This window comes from Triturus cristatus, chromosome 4_2, assembly GCF_964204655.1.
Source record: "Triturus cristatus chromosome 4_2, aTriCri1.1, whole genome shotgun sequence".
Classification (NCBI taxonomy): Eukaryota; Metazoa; Chordata; class Amphibia; order Caudata; family Salamandridae; genus Triturus; species Triturus cristatus.
The window spans coordinates 416,410,028-416,429,416 of record NC_140586.1 but is presented as its reverse complement, the minus strand read 5'-3'; the positions used below and the strand labels follow the sequence as shown (position 1 = coordinate 416,429,416).

The following is a 19,389-nucleotide window of genomic DNA, read 5'->3' as shown; positions in this document are numbered from 1 at the left end:
GAATGCGTTGTTAGAAATGGGCTCTCTAGTTGGCAGAGGTTTGCCCCATGTCCGAGTAGGGACAACCACTCTAGTCAGGGTAAGTCAGATACACACCCTGTATTAACTGGTGTTCACCCTCTGGTAGCTTGGCATAGAACAGTCAGGCTTAACTTAAGATGTAATGTGGTAAGTATTTCTGTAACACTTAAATTACAGTAACTCAATGAAAACACCACTAAAAGACTCCACGCCAGTTTAAAACAATAGGGAATATATATCTGATCAAAACAAGACCAAAACGACAAACATCCAATAAGTAGAAGTCGATATATACATTTTTAAAGAATAAATGTGAAAACAGTGCTTAGATGTCACTAGCAATCAAAAGGTTACATGAGGTTGCGAGGGACCAGTGCAAAGCCAAAGTTCAGGCTGACTGGAATGGAAGGCAGGCTGGCTACAGGACCCAGACAGGTTCCGCTGAAGAAATACCCTGGATGGAGCGTTCATTGATGTTGAGAGTCCACTGCATCGTCATCACGCCACGCAGAGAGGGTTCTACGGGACGTCAGCTCTGTTGAAGTCAATACAAAGCTGCGTCATTGGATTTCTCATTGTCAAGCAACCTCTGTATTGGCGGCCAGTGCGTCAGAAATTCTCAGTCAAGGCAATGCGTTGGTTTTAGCAGAAATCAGCTGCAGACCCCACTTCTGAGGCCCAGGACTGGAAGAGGCATCTTAGACAAGGGTGGGACTCATAGTTGGCAGCGTCCAGAAGCACCAGCAGGATTGAAGGAAGTCTTTTGTGTCCCTGAGACTTCAGAAAATCAGGAGGCAAGCCAGCAAACCCTAGGGGATAGTCTGGGTTCAAGAGAAATGGTTCCAGTCCTTGTCCTTGGCAAGGCAGAGATCAGCAGGCAGCAGGGCAGCTCAGCAAAGCAGAGAAGCAGTTAGTCAGAACAGTCAGTCACAGCAAGGTGTTAATCCTTTCAGCACACCAGTCTTTACTCCAGCAGAGTTCTTCCCAGGTCCAGTAGTGTACTGATTTGGTAGGGTCAAAGTCCTGGTACTTCTACTCAAAAGGGCCTTTGATGTAGGGGGAGACATCAGAGGGTATTTCTGAAGTACACAAGGATCCGTTTCAACTCAGTCCTGTCCCAGGCTATCTGTGGGGAGTAATCAGACCCTTTGTGAGAGGACAGGACACGGCCTATTCAGATGTGAGTGTGAGCCACTGTCCAGGAAGGCTATCAGACTACAGATGAATGCAGATGAGTCCTCTATGCCACCCAGCCCTTCCTGTGTTCATGGCTGTCTAGAGGGAATGCACAAATTGTAGCTGTCACCCAGCCCAGATGTGCATTGGAGTCAGGCTGCAGGCACACAGAGCATAGTTAAGAGTAGAGAAATGTTCATTTTCTAAAACTGGCATTTCTTAAAATGGTAATGTCAAATCCAACTTTATCACTAAAGAGACTGTATGACCACCATTCCAAAGATATTGAACATGAAGTAGCTACTCCTTTCCAATCAGGAATTACAACTTAAAATGTATTTTAAGGCATCCCCAATGCTATCCTATAGAAGGAGTCGGCCTCACAGCAGTGAAAAATGAGTTTAGCTGTTTTTCACTGACAGGACGTATAAAACTTAAAAGTGCATGTCCTGCCTTTTAATCACACAGTACTCTGCCTGTTGGGTTTAAGTGTGTAATAAATGGGGAGCTTAAGGTTTGACAAATGGTTTTAAAGGCGAAGTCGAAGTGGCATTAAAATGCACACACAGGCCTTGCAATGGCAGGCCTGAGACAAGTTTGAGAGGCTACTTGTGTGGGTGGCACAATCAGAGCTGAAGACCCACTAGTAGAATTTAGAATACAGGCTCTGGATATATGGTATACCATTGTACAAGGGACTTAGAAGTAAACTAAATATGCCAATCAGGAATATAACAATGTCACCATGTTTTAGGGGAGAGCTCATGCACTTGAACATTGGCTAGCAGTGGAAAAGTGCCCCGAGTCCTATAGCCAACAAAGAGAATTCAGCAAAAAGAGGAGGAAGGCAGGAAGGCAAACGTTTGGGGTAACCCTGCAAAAAGTGCCATTTCTAACAGGCATACAATATACAGATGAAATAAAAGAATAAATGTATGATGACAGAGTTTACTTGTCAGATCTAAAATAACCCCTCGTGGTTTCCTGAGAGATAGAAGGATACTCCCCTAGCAGACAGTAGAAAGAATGTTAGACTACAGCACTCCAGATCTGACTGATAATGCTTCAATCCAATGTCCAATGTCTGTGTACTCCTGTGCCAAAGAAGCCAGTGGATGAATGAGACCGAATGGTCCTAAGTCTCTTACTGAATGTATAGCATATAATAGGTTCACCACTAAATGGCACAACATGCCCTAATGCATTTTAACTAAAAAAATAATAATTTGGTATAATTTAATGAACATATGCTGAAAGAGAAATGATGTGGTGAACTACTAAGGAAAGAATACATTAACTGTTACAGGGCAATATATTTTCAGCAAACAATAATAAGCAAATCAACATTCTAGACGGGAAAGCTCCACCACATGAGTTCAGCATTACAATACAAAATGCAATGGGAGGTGCAAAATAAAGAAAATAAAAGCCTTGGGCCAGATTAACTAACCTTTCACTCAATGCAGTGCTGTAAGCCAATTTACTGTGCTGCGTTGAGTGAAATGAGAAAAGCAGAAATGTGCCATATTTATTATGAAATGGCACACTTCTGCTCTCTCATAATGCTGTCACACTTGAGGCAGCCTAGCACCAAAGTAAGCATCCATGCACCACCCTTGCACAACAGCATTACAAGCAGAATCGTTTTTGTGCAGGAAGGAATACCTTCCTGCACAAAAACAATTCTTCGATGCATTTTCCTCTTTCTAAGTGTGCTGTAGAATGTTGCACATATAGAAAGAGGAAATAGCAAGGAGAAAACATTTTTTCTCCTTCTTATGCCATCCTCTGGGAGGCGTAGTGATTTCATGCAATCCCAGATACACAACAAACCTTTGTAAATCTGGGATTGCATGAAATCCAATGATGGATGCACAGGAACGTCCATGCTTCACCCATGGATCACCTCCCAGAATGAAACGTAGAGCAATGCAGTGCAAGACACTGCGTTTCCTTACATTTCTTTATAAAGCCACGCAAGGCGAAGCAAATCACCCCTTGTGTGGCTTTGCAAATATCTACTAACATTTTGCAGCATTGCTGCGCCATGACACAAAATGTTAGTAAGTATGGGATTATGGGCGAATTGCTCATTATATTCCGACCAGTGTGTAAAAACCCTATTTATGCATGGATCGTAATAATGAGTTTATAAGTATTTAATGCCTCTGATGATTATTGGATGCTTTAAATACCTCAAGCTTCGTTAAATTTCAGCAGGTCAAACCTACCGAATTTAAAATGGGAAATGTGTACAGAATGTTTCATACCATGCAGATTTTATTGTGTTAAACACCAAAATCCACATGTTATTCCCCAATAACTCATAGTAGGTGCTATTTATTTCACCTGATAAATACAAAACCCAGACTATCATTATTTATCATGTGCGAAAACCATCACCTTTACCTGTAATCAGGCCCTTAGTGTGCATTAGGACTAGGCTTAAGATATTTGCAAAACATTTTGTTCGTTTTTCATATCTATATTGTATTATCTTATTGGATGTTGTTGTTATCCTACTCAAGATAGCAAAATAAAAAAGACATACACATATTTTTTGTGATCTAACTAGACCTTTTCTTTCTAGTATTTCTTTATATCACAAACTTGGTAACTTTAGTATGAGGTCATCGATTGTATGCAAAATAATATGACTTTGCAGACTACTTACTTAGCTTTCCTTTTAATACATTTTACCAGAACTTATAAACTTCTTTTTTTTTTTAAATCTTTATTTTCAAATGTTCTTGTACATAAATAAACAAAAGAAATTCAAAATGATACACTGTCAGCGAGTATAACATGAAGCAATTGTCACATAGATGCAAAATTGTAAAATTAAGCCCCGCCACAACGTAAGGTATGTTGGTCATAGTGACAGATCTCATTGGTGTCAGCACCCCCTGGCCAGCCCATCCCACCCCCCCGAAACAACAGAAGACATCCCTATCCAGTCCATGTCGAATAACAGCAGTTATGGAAAGATTCCCAATGAAGCACATGAGGAATAAGTTAAATGTGTATCAAACAATGGGGTAGGAGCATGTACGGAGTCATGTTCCCTCATCCCACCCCCTCCGGGACTATTCCACTTTCTACTTGAGAGGTGGCTTTCTGGCGTTCCCTGTCAATGTACATTTTATATGGGCCCCATATGTCCTTCGGGTATGAAGAGCTTGGCAAGAGGTTAGCATACAGTTCACAGTTTACGTTACAATAAGCCAGACTACGTGGCCATCCCTGTAGGTGGGCGCAGTTTGTCGACCCCGTAACAGCGATATCTCCCTTTTTGCAAGCAATAGCCTGAGGGCCGCAAATCTCCTGATCATTTTGGGAAAATTTACAGTGTATCCTAGGAGTGCAATTTCTGGTGTGGGGATAAGTGTACGGGCCGTCATGGCGCCCAGTGTGTCATAAACCTGTTCCCAATATGTCTGTAATTTGGGGCATGTCCATGTAAGGTGGGCGAAGTCAGCATGTGGAGCGGAACATTTCAGACAGTGGTGGGGTTTGGCGGGGTCGATTTTGTGCAACATGGCTGGTGTGTGGTACAATCAGCGGAGGAACTTAAAGTGAATAAGCTTGTATCTACTGTTGAGGGAAACTTCTCTTGTTACCATGCAGCATTTTTTCCATTGGTCGTCTGTAATAGGACGGCCAAGATCCTGTTCCATGCAGTGCGCAACTTGTCATCTTTTACCGGCCTCATACGAGAACAGGACCTATACAGTTTGGAAATAAGGTGGGTGCATGTTTCGCTCTCAATTATCAATGTTAGTGGGGTCATAGGTTACGGAGCAATCGGATACGTGGGTAACGTGGCTCTCAATGCCGAGTGAATGCTTTGCATTAAAAAGTTATCCATAAAGGATCTGTCATGGAATCGGGCATCATCAGACACTGAGAAGATGTGATCGTTTGGATATAGATCCCCTATCTTTGTGATGTTGACTTTGGCTAATGTGCGTTGTACAAGTGTTTCGTCTGTAATGGGGAGCCAGAGGGGATTTAGAAGAGGTAGAGCTAGAGAATACAGTGTAGCAGCTCCTATAAGTCTCCGCAATCGGTCCCATGCCCAGCTAGTAGTGGAAACGGTTTGTATGTCGCACGGGTCTCTAGGGACGCCCTTCGGTAGCACAGTGGATAACCTCTGGGGAAGCACAAGGTCAGCCTCTGGTCTCAAGAAAGGAATTCGGGCATCTGGGCTACACTGAGCCACTAGATAATATAAATGTAGGTCAGGTACTCTGTAACCCCCTCCCCTGTCGCACGGAAGAGTAAGTATCTGCCAGCGGATGCGAGTCCTTTTGCCCCCCCAAACCAGTCGAATGAGGTGTGTGCGTAATTGTGAAAAAAAGGTTTTAGTTAGAGGGATGGGAATGTTATTAAATAAATACAAAAATTTGGGGAGCACTATCATTTTAAGAATAGCGACCCTGCCTGCTATTGACAACGGAAAGCGCAGCCAGCATTCCAATTGTGCTTCCAGGTGGTCCACAGCCCGTCCATAATTCAAGCTAATAATACGAGCAGTGTCTAAGTGTATGTGGATACCTAGATATTTGACTGAATCGTGGCACCATTCCAGAGGGTATCCACAATCCCACGGGGTCTTGCTTGCTGTTAATGGAAAAATTACAGATTTGTTCCAGTTGATGCCCAGTCCTGAAAAGCAGCAAAATCTAAGTATTTCTCTGATGATCGGTTTGAGATTTTCCTACGGGTGGCGCACATAGAGAATGGTGTTGTCTGCAAAGAGGGAGACTAATAAGGGTCCAGTGTTAAATTGTAGCCCCCGGTGGAGATGCCGCACCTGAAAATGTCTGATCAGTGGATCCATAGCTAATATAAATAAAAGGGGCAAAGGGGGCACCCCTGTCGTGTGCCACGTGTCAATGTAAAGGGTTGTGACAGCATGCCATTCATGCGGAGCCTAGCGGTTGGTTTGCTATACAACAGGGCAGTAGTGGCCACGAATCCCGCCAGCATCCCCATGAGGCGCATTACCAAGAGAAAAAAGGGCCATTCCAAAGAATCAAAGGCCTTTTCGGCATCCAACAATACGGCTGCGGCCGGGACTTTTGGGTCTATTCTGTGAATGACCGTGAATAGAGTCCGGAGATTGAGTGAAGTGGAACAGTGTGGGCTGAATCCGGACTGTGCTGGGGATATAATAAATTCCATTAGTTGAGAGAGTCTGTTGGTGATTATTTTAGCCAATATTTTGTAGTCCAGGTTCTAGAGCGAGAGGGGTCTGTAGGAGCTGCAGAGTGAGGGGTCTTTGCCAGGTTTGGGAAGGAGAATAATAACTGCCTCTCGAAGCGTGGGGGGAAGAATTGTCTTTCGAGCGCCTCGGCATAGACTTCAATCAGCTGAGGCGCAAGGATATCCTTGTAAGCCTTATAGAAGTCACCAGTAAATCCGTCTAAACCAGGGGCCAAGGAACCCCGGAGTGCCTCTATCGCACCGACAACATCAGCTTCGGATATGGGCTCTGCCAGAAAATCCAGCATACCCTTCTCCAGATACACCAGTTATTTCGGACAAATAATCTTCCTGATCATTAAGGTCGCAGCCAATCTTAGAGCCGTATAAGGCCTTAAAATAATCCAGAAAAGTGTCTTGGATCTCCGTTGTGGGGGAGAGCAGCTGATTAGAGGGAGTGCGTATCTCAGTGATGTACGCCCTACTATAAGGGGGGGCGGAGCATTTGTGCCAGCACTCTACCAGGCCGTTCGCCTTCTCTGTATCTCCCAGGAGACTGATATTTACCCAGGTATAACAGTTCCCCATCTGCGGCTTCGTGAAATTCTACTAAAAGGGCTAAAAATCGTCCTTCAGTGTCAGTAGTGGCATTACAAAGCAGCTCTGTGTCCAGTGCTGATATGTCCCGTTCAATGCGTGCCAATGTGGTACACAAGTCTTTTAACACACCAGCATCTTTAGCAATGCAGACACCCCTAATGTATGCTTGAAACCCTCCCATAGGAGCGCCCAAGTATCAACAGATCCAGTATTTATCGCAAAATAGTCCTCGATGGCTTTACGTACCTCAGCATTAAAGACCTCGTCTTGCAGTGTTCTGCACGGAAACCGCCACTGCCGCTCAAAGCCCTCAGGGTGAGGGACACATAAACGAAGCAACACCGGTGAATGGTCAGAATATGTCCGTGGCAGTGTCTCCAGGGCCCAGAACCAGCTAGCAGTTCCAGGAGAAACTAGCCAATGATCTATCCTGGTCCATGTGTTGTGGTAACCAGAGTAGTGGGTATATGTCGTGTCAGTGGGATTGTGGTGCCGCCAAATGTCTATTAATGAAAGCTGTCTGCAAATATCTTGTAGTGCGCGGTGGGAACGTGGCTTTGTGTCAAGGGTTGAGGAGGTGCTGTCTAAACTGGGATCTAATAGTAAATTTAGGTCCCCTCCCATTATAATGAGGCTAGGTTCCAGCTTCATCAAGTGTATATGTAGGGAGAGGAAAAAATCGGGAGTATCAATGTTCGGGCCATAGATGCCTACCAGGGCTATGAAGTGCCCCATGAGTGTGCCTGTGACAATAAGGAACCTGCCTTCACTATCTACTACCACTTGGCCAGGGCTGAAGGAGACTCTCTTATGTATTAGGAGGGCGACGCCCCTAGCGTAACTGCTAAAATTTGTGAAGTATCTGTGGCCCCCCAACTAGCAGCCATGCGGGTGGTGTCGTCTTTGGGTAGATGTGTTTCCTGTAGACAGGCAATGTCGATCTTATGTCGCAATAAATAATTAAGCACCTGGCGTCGCTTGCGGGTATTATTGAGGCCTCGTACATTCCAGGACATTAGGGACAAACCAGAGGGTCCAACAGTATTACCTAGCTGCAGAACTTATAAACTTCATAAAAATTATCACAAAGTCAACCTGGAACAAGTATAGCTGCTAATGCATCCGCGCACTAGGTTTCACTTCATTGGCACTGGTACATTTAGGAACACAGCATAGCTTAACTATAATCCTCCTTACATATGTGGCTTATTAGTCTTGATTGTAAAGTAACATCTCTCTCTCTCATATTCCCTTATATTCTGCTTATGCTGCATTGGGTGAACCAGTTACAAACAACATTTATTTACATAGACACAAAATTACAAATCTCAAAGCCACCTGTCAAAGGCGAGGGTTTGGGATCTCTTCCATTTGAGAATCTGGTTTGCCTCAATTAACTCTAACTCTGCACACCCAATGTGTAGATTTTCCAAAAACTCACATAACGCAAGTCAGCAAACAAAGTTGCTGTGGTGCGTTGCACGAGAGAGAGAGAGCAGGTGCTGCTCTTTCTATAGTGCAGGCTGCATAGCCAAGGCACACACCTTTGCACTCTGATGAAAAGGTGTCACTGTCAGGAATGGCATAGGTGTTGAACTGTAAAGGTACCCTTCCAGCACAAAAAATATCGTAGGCAAACTGAAACTTTTCCCACTTGTCCCACTTTGGATGTGTGATCTCCAGTACAGCATGGATGCAAAGTTGGACATTTTTGTGTTGGAAATAGCCCTTTCTGCAGAGTCACCCCCAAACGTTTTGCCTTTTTCCTCCCCTTTTTGCTGAATTTGTTGGTTTTAGGACTCTGGGCACTTTAGCACTGCTAACCAGTGCTAAAGTGCATGTGCTCTCTGCCTAAAACATGGTAACATTGGTGTATCTACAATTGGCATATTTAATTTAATTATAAGTCACTAGTAAAGTGCACTTTATGTGCCCAGGGCCTGTAAATTAAATGCCACTAGTGGGCCTGCAGCACTGATTGTGCCACTCACTTAAGTAGCCCATCAAACATGTCATAGGCCTGCCACTGCAGAGCTTGTATTTGCAGTTTCACTGCCATGTCAATTTAGTATTTAAATCCCCTTGTCAAGCCTTAAACCCCTCTTTCATACAAGCTACCCCTAAGGTACGTCCTAGGGAGCACAAAGGGCAAGGTGCTGTGTAAGTAAAAGCAGGACACATACTTTTTAGTTTTACATGCCGTCGTTACTGTGAGGCCTACCCCTCTAATAGGTTAATATTGGGAATTGCTTAATATACCTATCAAGTATAATTCCTGATTAAGGAGTATGATAGTAATGTTTGGTACCTATGGACTTGTAATGATAAATTCTCTTTAATGGTAGAATTGGATTTTTGATTGCAACTTTAAAAATGTCTCCTTTAGAAAATTTGGATTTTTCTGCTCTTAATCTCTGTGTGCCTCTGCCAGCCTCCAATACACGTGGGGGTTGGGTGATAGCTGGGCTTTGTGCATTCCCTGTAGACAGTCACACACAAAGGGAGATGAGGTGTATCATTCACATCCTAATGGACAGTCACCAGGATTATGGGCCTTCCTGAGCTAGATGGGTGAGAGGAGCAGACACTTGCACTTAAATAGAGCTGTGCATGTCCCCATACAAAGAGCTGCATACCCCCCTGTAGTGTCTGGAGACTGGGCAGAGAAAGGAGGACCCTTCCAGAAGCTTCTCCCAACTTCCAAAACCAGGACCGCAAAGTATAAATACTGAACCTCAGACACCACTACTTTAGTACACTTCTGGACCTAGGGATACTCTGCCAGGAAGAAGGACTGCTGTAGGACTGCTACTCGCTGCCTGGCTGAGAAGGACTGGACTTTCACCACTTAAATCTAGGAGTGAGTCAAAGGGCTTGACTGACTTGTCTCCTGTCTTTGCAGTATCAAGGTCATCAAAGACTACCTGCAGCTCTCCATCTACCACCTGGGTCTGCCCGCTGTGCGTACTACCCTTGCCTGAGGTGCCCCTCTAGTCTAGGGCCCCAGAAGTGGGTTTCTGTGCTGTTCTCCTGAAAAACTTACAAAGTCCTGACTTTGCGCAGGTCTGCACCGCTGCATTTGCCCTCGTGGGAACATCAGCGCGGCTCACTAATGATGCATTTCCTTTATTGCTGGAACTCGAGGACAATGCAAATACCCGACTGCACGGTTCAGCACGATGCATCACCTACAATCCTTCGGATCGACAATGATGCACTTCCTCCTCCGCTCCTCTCAGCCTCTCCTCGACATCGATGCTTGTCCCCCAAGTAGTTACTGTTTTATCGGGCCTGTGTGGCCTCCGTATTCGACCCACACTAAATCGCAGTCAGCTTGACTGTTCAGATTTGACCTGGCCCACCATGACCTCAAGTAACTTCTAAGCACCATTGACTTTTAAGCACTAGATTTAAGATATTCTTTTTAAAAACTCATAACTCCAGTTCTATATATTGGATTTTGACCGTTCCGGTCTTGTTTTGTTCAATAAATCAAGCTCACTTTGTCTAACCAGGTGTGGATTATATTTGCATGGTATTTGCACTGTTTTGATGTAGTAAGAGTTGCTCAAAAACTTTAGACACTGCCTCTTAAGTTAAGCCTGTACAAAGCTACCAGAGGGTGAGCACAGGTTAATTTAGGGTGTGTATTTGACTTACCCTGAATTAAGTGGTGGTCCCTACTTGGACAGGGTGCAAACCTCTGCATACTAGAGACCCCATTTCTAACATTTGGAAAATGTAAATGTCTGAAAAAGGAGTTACATGTTTGTGTAAAGCTGTGTTAAGTTAGTAGAGAGGGCTTTGCATCAAAACCCATTGGTGGTTGCATGGGAATTCCTATGTACAACCCGTGGCATGCCCACGTGATGCAAAGCAGCACTAGCGCCAATTTGTATTACTTTAGGACTACTTTTCATCACAAATAAAGTTTTGTGCTGGAAAGTTAGTATAAAATAAGCATTTTCATTTAATAGTCTGCATCACTTTAGTGATGCAAACCCAGAGCAAAATGTTAGTAAATTAGCATCCCCTAATCCTACAGCTGGAGGATTCTGCAAGTTGATCTATCCTCAGAGCTAAGGATATCTCCGAATGCAAAATAGTATTCATCTCTGCGATGCCTTTCATCCAAACCTATACCTGAAATGCTTTCTTTAACATGGGACACCATATACATGTCCCAATCATAACTCAGCTCTCTTGACATTTCTACTTAAGGTGCTCTTGTAGCCAAGGGTATCATTATCTACATCACCCTGGAACCCATCAGTTGAGGTACCTTAATATAATTTGCAGAATATTGTCTCACATATATATCTAGTGCTAAATATTGTCTATAATATAGCAGCAAAAGTTTTGTGAAGAATATTTAGGACATGATGCTATTTTTATGTAGGAAATTCTAACATTCATCTATCCAACAATGCCTTGGTTTTAGACCGTGCAAATGTCATTTACATGCGGCTATCAACTTCCTTCCCAATTCTCCTCCTAACAGGCTATTGTGATCCTTCAAATTAAATGAGGGAGAAGGAGACTTCTTACCCTATATTTCGGACACTTGTTATGTTGATGACGCTAGGTAGTGGGAGACCTTATCTATGAAAGCTGAGCGTAAAAGCCAAAAGTGAATTCATAATGAGTTCAGAAAGAGAAAGAGAAAAGAGATGGATAAAAGTGTTTGCAGGAGTGAAGATGAAAGGAAGAGAGGTATACAAACAGTCTTTTTGATCTAGAACTTTCGAATTAATTCACTGATGAAAAAAAACAGGCATATATAATTAATCTTTCACAAATAGCTTTGAACCTTTTTAGAGTAAGAACAATCAATTCACAATTGGAAACATTGTTACAACGACTTGCATTGTTACATCGTAAACCATTACAACGCAAGTCGTTACAGCGACTTACTCTAGGGGGCAGAAGGTGTTGGATTAAAAATCCAACACCTTCCCTACTGTTGCACAGACTGGAGTTGGAATAGTAAATTATACTATTACAACATCCAGCGCCCCCTACAGCAAGTCGTTGTAACGACTTGTGTTGTATTGGCATGCAATGTATCGCATGCGTTGTAATGTGGCCTATTCATTCACAATCAATAAGGAGGTGCTTACCTGCAAGAACCTTTATCACTAATGCATTCAGAGAATGTCCCCAGTTAAAAATGAACCTCCTGTTAACAAAATGAAACAACACGTATGGATTAGACCTAATATTTCTTACATTAAAGGAACAAAATATTCCATACTTTATATATATATATATATATATATATATATATATATATATACACATATATATATATACATAGCTTCCTTATGAAAACCGAAAAACTCATTCAATGATAACATTTATTGGATTTTCTAAAACTGATGTGGTAAGACAGTTTTTCTTCATCTCACACACGCTACTTTGTCAGATAGCAGGAAAATGGAAGTTAGGAAGCAGCTTTTGCCAGTAATGTCATAGAGGCCAATGACACAAAGGCATTTACGGAGCTTATGGCATTCGTGTTGGGCTCTGGGCAATGCTACACTACTTCATATTTTTTTTCAGGTTCCAGAAAAAAAGTATAGAACTACCACGGAGCATTATTTAGGTTGAAAAGCACCTATCAAATGAAATGGTGGAAAATATTCCCACTTGTTAAACACGAACTGGTCACCCTAAATGTCATTCTTAGAAACATCTGTCCAGCCTTGTTTCTTTCTGTGTATGAAATGTAAAACTGAGCTTTCCTTCTTACTATGAGAGGGGTGGACACGGTCTAGTCTCCTCTTTTTCTCACTCCTACCTTCTTCACTTCCATGCTGTCTCTCTTCTGCTTGTACCGAGACAGAATGTAAAAGACTGCAGCTTCATGCCAGCCATAATTTCATGGGCAAAAAAGTCCAGTTTTCATTCCTTGGGTCAGAAATTTGTATTTTATTGTATTCACCTGCATATTATCTCACATGCAATTTCAGAGAACAGAAGGATTATTGTTTTCTTCATTTTGGAGATCCTATTATAGTGCCTGAACTTTTCCTCGTTAATTCCTTATCAATTTTATTGCGGCAACCAATGGATAGGATCAAACCTACATATGCATGTGCATTTTATCCTCATTCATTTTTCTTTTCAGTTGATATCAAATGTATGCTACCAGTCTTTTCTATCCCAGGTAATCAGTCAGACAACTAGCTACAAAGTTGCATGGGTTTGGCAGTTTCTGCTCACAATCGATATCCTGGATTCTCATGTTATGCAGCGTTTTTACTCTGAAAGATAGTGATTTGCGTTCCTTCTGCAGTGCCTCTGATGTGTTTATCATTTTAGTGGCATCCAGATGGACCCCACTTTGATGTTGTTTCAGTTTGTGGTTCATTGCTTCCAAGACTCTCATTACCTTTCCAAGTTACTTGTCTTCTCACATTATACAACTTGCTACGTAGTGCTGTGAGTTATCATTTCATTTCAACTTCTGTCCAATCCAAGCTAACACCTCCACTCTCTGTGGCCTTCACTTGACCAGGGTGAGATATGCTGTTTCATTTAATCTCTTCTTAATTTTCACCACAGAACATGTCTCATCCTCTATCTAAGGCAACCCCCTGTCATCCAAAGTCCATCACATGTAGAATCATTTCTACAGTGTCCACCTCAGTTGCAAACACTGACCTCTTTCTTTATCTCTATTTTGCTTAGAGCTACATGTTAAGGTTCCACTAGACTGTGGGGGAGTTTGCTTCACTGTTTCCAGACACCTCCTCCATTTGTCGCTAGTCTACTCTTCGGTGTGGTTATCTGGGGTTCAATTTTTCTGGGACAGCACCCACAACAATACCCTAAATGTTGTAGGGAGAGCATGGCTGTTGGTGGCCACCATTTCGTGCTCCAAAATGCAATACACTTACCATATTGGTTAGAGAGTTGGAGGTATTCTTTTTCTTCAGAAGCACCACTATTCTCTTGGATATTGCGGTGTGTCAACGTTAAGTGCCTTAAAATCAATGGCTGAACACAAGTGGATGGAAGAGGTGCCCCCATACAATTAACTCAGTGGGAGCACAGGGAGATGCATTCTATTTCATGCACCTCCAGAACTACACTTTCCTCTTCTTCACATTTCATATGGAATGGTGTATACCAGTGCTACCAAAAGCAGCAATAACCACCCAGTCAGGATTGCCAATTAGCATGGGAAGTGATCAAGGACACAAATCACTTAGGATGTCTTATTCAATGGGGATTCACCTATGGCTCCCCCATTGTGAGATTGGGCCACCTGGATCCCACTGCCCAAAGGGAAGGTTGTGAGGGACCACCACTGGGGAATACCATGGCTACCAATGGCCTATGTGCATGGAGAATAAATGGTAATGCTCATCCATACTGTTGTTACACCCTATGATTCTGTTAAACTACTCCTTTTTCTGGAATCTTGGGTTGAGGAGGGAAGCAATCTGTAATCTCATTTCGTTGGATGAGTTAAATGGAAATAAAATACTGTTTCTCTCTGGGGCGTTCTTTAATGCAGATACTTTGCCTCCTGAAATAGTGTGCTTTTTTCCAGAGGCTAATACTGCCGGTGATAATTATGAACAACATTGGGTACTGTATTTATCAGACTTGCTATTACCAACCCATACCAAGTTCCAAACCATGGAATGCACAATAACATAGTAATAACACTACATAGTTTTACTATTTAAATGAAGGAAAATCATAACGGGAATTAATTAAAGCTAATTCTTTACCAATTTTTGTATTGTGTTAATGATGGAGAGCACTCTTAAAGGAGAACAGTTCTATGGTCACTGCGATATAAAGGACATATCTAAGTGTACTATAACGGATGAGACAGAGATTTTTCTATTGATTTAAAGGGGGGATCTCAAGGTGAGTGGGCACGCATGGGAAAAATATTAAATATTCAGTTTGAGAATGTTCAGAACAATCATTCTAAGAACGTATATTGTATGGCTTTTGAAAATCTGGATATCATATAACATAGAAATTTGCGGACAAATCATACGTTCTCACCATTTTGCTTGCCAATTCTTGTTCTGCTACTGGTCTGTGAGATAACCATGCTTCATAGCTTGCTTACTTGTTTTTGTTTTTCACTTTTCTTATGTATTCATGAACAATCTTTGTTTTTATAATTCAATCTACATCAATTGGGCTTTCTGATTTTCACATTTGATTCATTTTCATGGCAAATCTTATAAATTACATGTACATATTTCTTTTCATGTGTAAGCCTAATGAGTTGATGTAGGATTTATGAAAGCTGGCATGTATATGTCCTTATATTTATTATATTTATGAATTCAGCAAGCAGGGGTTTAAGGTTATCAGGTGCATTTTCTATGTCCATCTTTTCTTAAGCTGTGCATTCTTTAAACAAAGCTTGCCTAGTAGGTTGGTGCCATTTAGTGCATGGACATGATGATGACACCCAGGTTGTGATAAAGACTCAAGGGGTGTGGTTCTTCTGCTACACTGATATATGACTATCTCACAACCGTTGAGTGCTGGATGAGTGCAGATCATTTACATTCGAAAGTGTCCTGCTAGACCTTCCACCTACAGGGACCATCCTTGTTGGCCACCACTGCTTGGTCCAAAGCCAAGCTTTTCTGCCTTTATAATGAATCTGGTGATTACAAATTATGTCAGCTTGGTCACTTGTAGATCAGGTCAGCCTATTTTTCATACTGGAATACAAGGATTTAATCTAGATTATTGCACATAGAAAATGTTCAGTGATAAATACTATTAGTTACAAAATTCAGTTGAAAACGTTACACGTAAAAAATGTACAAGATTGCTCGGAACTGTCAGATTTTTTTGTTAATGTATAACCCACAAAGAGGATAAACATTTTGAGACGCTGATAAGAATGACATCATCTGTGCTCCTTCTTAAGATTCTCAGAGCTGTTTCGCATTATCTGATCCATAAAAGGCGACCGATTGGCTTAATCCATCTCTTCCAGGGGGCTTCATAAGCATTGCAATGGAAAAGCAAGTTATAAAGCCGTTCAGTCTCAGATCTGCAACACGGGCATATAGTGCTAGAGCAGAATTTCTCTCCCCATCGAATACATAAACTGTTAATTGGCACAATCTCATATCTTAGTTTTGTCAAAAAAAAGTTCAAATAATGAGGTAGATTTGTGGTCTAAGGGGCATATTTATCAGAGAGTTGCGTCTCTCTTGCACCACGCAACATGGTGCAAGAGCAATGCAACTCAAGTTAGATTTATCGAGCCACACAAGGACATCTCTCGTGGCCTTGCGTGGCTTGATAAATCTATAATAACGCAACGCAGTGCAAATCACTGTGTTGCGTTACTCTGTCCTGGGAAGGCTTTCCATGGGTGGAGCATGGATGTTCCCACACATCCAGCCATGGATTTGGGTGCATTCCCAGATTTACCATTACTGGTAAACTTGGGAATGCGTCAAAAACCTACGCCTCCCCAGGTGAGGCGTAACATGGAGAAATATCTTTATTTCTCCGACTTTCTATGCATGCTGCAATGTGCAGTACACATAGAAGAGGAACATGCCCCAGAGGATTGATTTTATGCAGACAGGTACTCCTTCCTTCAAAAAAACAATCCCGCGTACAACGCAGGCACCTTGCATGCTGCGGGAAAAAAACAATAGGGCATATTATCAAGACAGGCGATACAATAATCGCCGCTTTAGCGGCATAAAACTGCCTCAAAAACGGCGATAATGGGCTTGATAATATGCTCTATGGAATTCCAATTGAAGCCCATGTTAGATGGGAAGGACATCTAACCTGAGCTTCAATTGAAATTCCATAGAGCATATTATCAAGCCCATTATCGCCGTTATAGCGGCAGTTTTCTGCAGCTAAAGCGGTGATAATTTTATCGCCTGTCTTGATAATATGCCCCATCATTTTATAAGGGCCTGGCCCCGCCCCTATAGATCACAGCACTATGGGCAGTGCGGGCTTTGATGTCCTGCTCAAAATCCGTGAAAGCGCTTACCACGCCGCCAGCAAGAAGCATTGGTTTTGACGGGGCCAGGCCCTGTCTTCACAGATCACAGCATTATGTGCACTGTGGGCTTTGAAGTCCTGCCCCAACTCTGTGAATGCATGCCCTGCGAGCAAGGAGTGTTGGTTTTGAACGGCCTGGCCCGCCTCCACAGACCACAGCACTGTCAGCAGTTTGACTTTTGAAATTCTGCCCCAACTCCATGAAAGCCCCTCCCTATGAAGTATTATACAATCCTAACAGCACCACCTGTTCAATATTATGAAGATAATGTAGGTCACCAGTAAATTATGTGACAAAAGAGGGGAATGAGGTCAAAAGCAGACTTTTATGAGGCTATGTATCTTAAATTTGTCTTTAAACATTGTGTATGGTAGTGGGTATTCCTTGTAAAAAATATTTATCCCATATCTTTTAAAAAGCGCTCTAGTAAACTCTTAGTCACCTGTTCCTTTTCCTGAAAGAGTTCTTCTGGTTTCAATTATACAGGATAATTTTGTTCTGGTGCTCACAAATGGTTTGGAATACGTACTGTCTATCTACCACATCACCCTGGTGAAGAAGAAACATATACTGTTACTTTTTTTGAATCCTGAGAGACAAATAATTTATAAGCACTTGCCAAAAAAGGGAAGGAGCTAAAGAGATATGATGATGCCGAAGCATTCTTAGATGAAACGTATACTCCAAAAATCTGAACGTGATTGAAAGATATGAAAAAAAAATTTAGGACTATTATGCATATTGGCGTACTGGTCATCAGTATGAATGTTTTGGCAGTCAATTATTCTTTGGGACATTGTAGGAAGCATTAATTAAAGATAAAAGAGTGATGAACAGATGAACATTAATATTGAGGCATTTTTAAGTCTTATTATTTTGAATAATAGCATATTTCATAAAAAGATTTGAAAAAACAGAACGTTCTAAGGCCTGGCTTGCCGAACTAAGATGGCGGTCGCACCTTGAGTGCGCTCACTGACCCCTCCGCCATCCGCTCGCTATCCGCCCAAGGAGAGAGCCATCCAGCTATCTTTTTGCCGACTGGGTGCCTGTCAAAAACCTGGTTGCAACCTTTGCAGTCGATTTTCGTCAGAGGGAGGCCTTTACGAGGCGGATTGTGTGATCGACGGACCTTGGCCCCCAAGATGGCGGGCCACCCTCGCTGATCGGCGAGCGCCGCAGCTCTTTGATCCATTGAGCTCCTTTGAGGCCTGTGCGGAGAGGAGGTACTGAAGGGCGCTCTCCACGACAGAGGAGGTCCGGTGGTGCGCTGTGTGCCAAGAATGCTGCTGGCCCCCCCGGGGGCACTTTTCTGCAGATACGTGGTTGAGGGCCCGTCCGGGCCTGCTGACAGGGCCGACTGGGGCGGCGGGAGCCGTCAGGCAGGCCCTCCTCGCCGGACATCATTGATGTCATCTCCTGGGGTCCCCGTGGCGCAACGCACCCTTCGGCCACTGTTTTCGCGCGGTGAGACGGCTGGCCATGTGGTGGCGGCCTAAGCGGCGAGGAATCCTATATTCAACTGGGGCCGGTGTCTGAGCCACCCAAGCCCCCCTCTGCCCGTGCCCGTGTGCACCGTCGCTGTAGCCAGCCGCCGGAGGAGAGGACCAGGATCTGGGGGGCAAACGCTGCTTTGCACCACTTTGGCGGTGAGTCCCGGCCACAGGAGTGGGTCCCGTGGTCGTTGGGAGGGGGCCCCCTCTGCTGGTGTTTTTCTCCCCCCCTGGGCTTTGTGGGTCCTGACTCCGGCACGGCTCCGTCTATATGGTGCGGCCCCTCTGGCCCTGGGGCAGGGGGTGACGCAGTGGTATCTTTGAGCAGCGGTGGGGGTTCCCCGGGCCTACGCTCCTCTTGCTCCACCAGTGACACTGCGCTCACCCGCTCGACCTGGGGACCGGGGGTGGTCAGCCGCGGCCGAGGTTCTGCCTCATGGCCATCCTTTCTCCTGGGCTGTCGCGGAGCTTGAGAGAAGGTTACTGACACTTGGCATCGTCCCGGGCTGCTTGCCTGAATCCTATCCTTGGGGACGGGGCCTGGTCTTGTGTGGCCCTCCTTTGGACTCCCTAGTTCAGACCTCGTGTGTGTCCTGGGCTCGGGAGATCGGGTGGTGTCAGCCGCTTCACCGGGCGGCAGTGGTGACCCTGCGGTGGGCACTGGACCCACCGGGCCTACGACTTTTTGGGCTCATCCTGATACTGGGATCGGCGCCTTCCCTTCTGAGAGAGTGTGGCAGCGACAAGGGGTGTTGGGTTGCGTTATCGAGCGGCATGAGGGCCTCCCTCGGTGAGCTGCATCCGGCAGCCTCCCCGGAGACCTGCCTTCGCCTTTGGGCCTCATCCTCCACCACCACACCG

General features: G+C 43.8%; 1 protein-coding gene across 2 annotated transcripts in view; it reads right to left on the bottom strand.

Annotated features, from left to right (window-relative positions):
• Nucleotides 1–19,389, bottom strand: part of LOC146834490 (ferric reductase 1-like) — a 439,656-nt gene that overhangs the window by 26,690 nt on the left and 393,577 nt on the right. The window contains exon 15 of one of the 2 annotated variants that reach the window (XM_085601878.1): nucleotides 12,126–12,184. The exons of the other annotated variant lie outside the window; for it this stretch is intronic. Within the exon in view, the coding sequence (XP_085458004.1) occupies nucleotides 12,126–12,184 (59 nt within the window). The remainder of the gene's footprint in view (nucleotides 1–12,125; nucleotides 12,185–19,389) is intronic. 2 annotated transcript variants of the gene reach the window in all.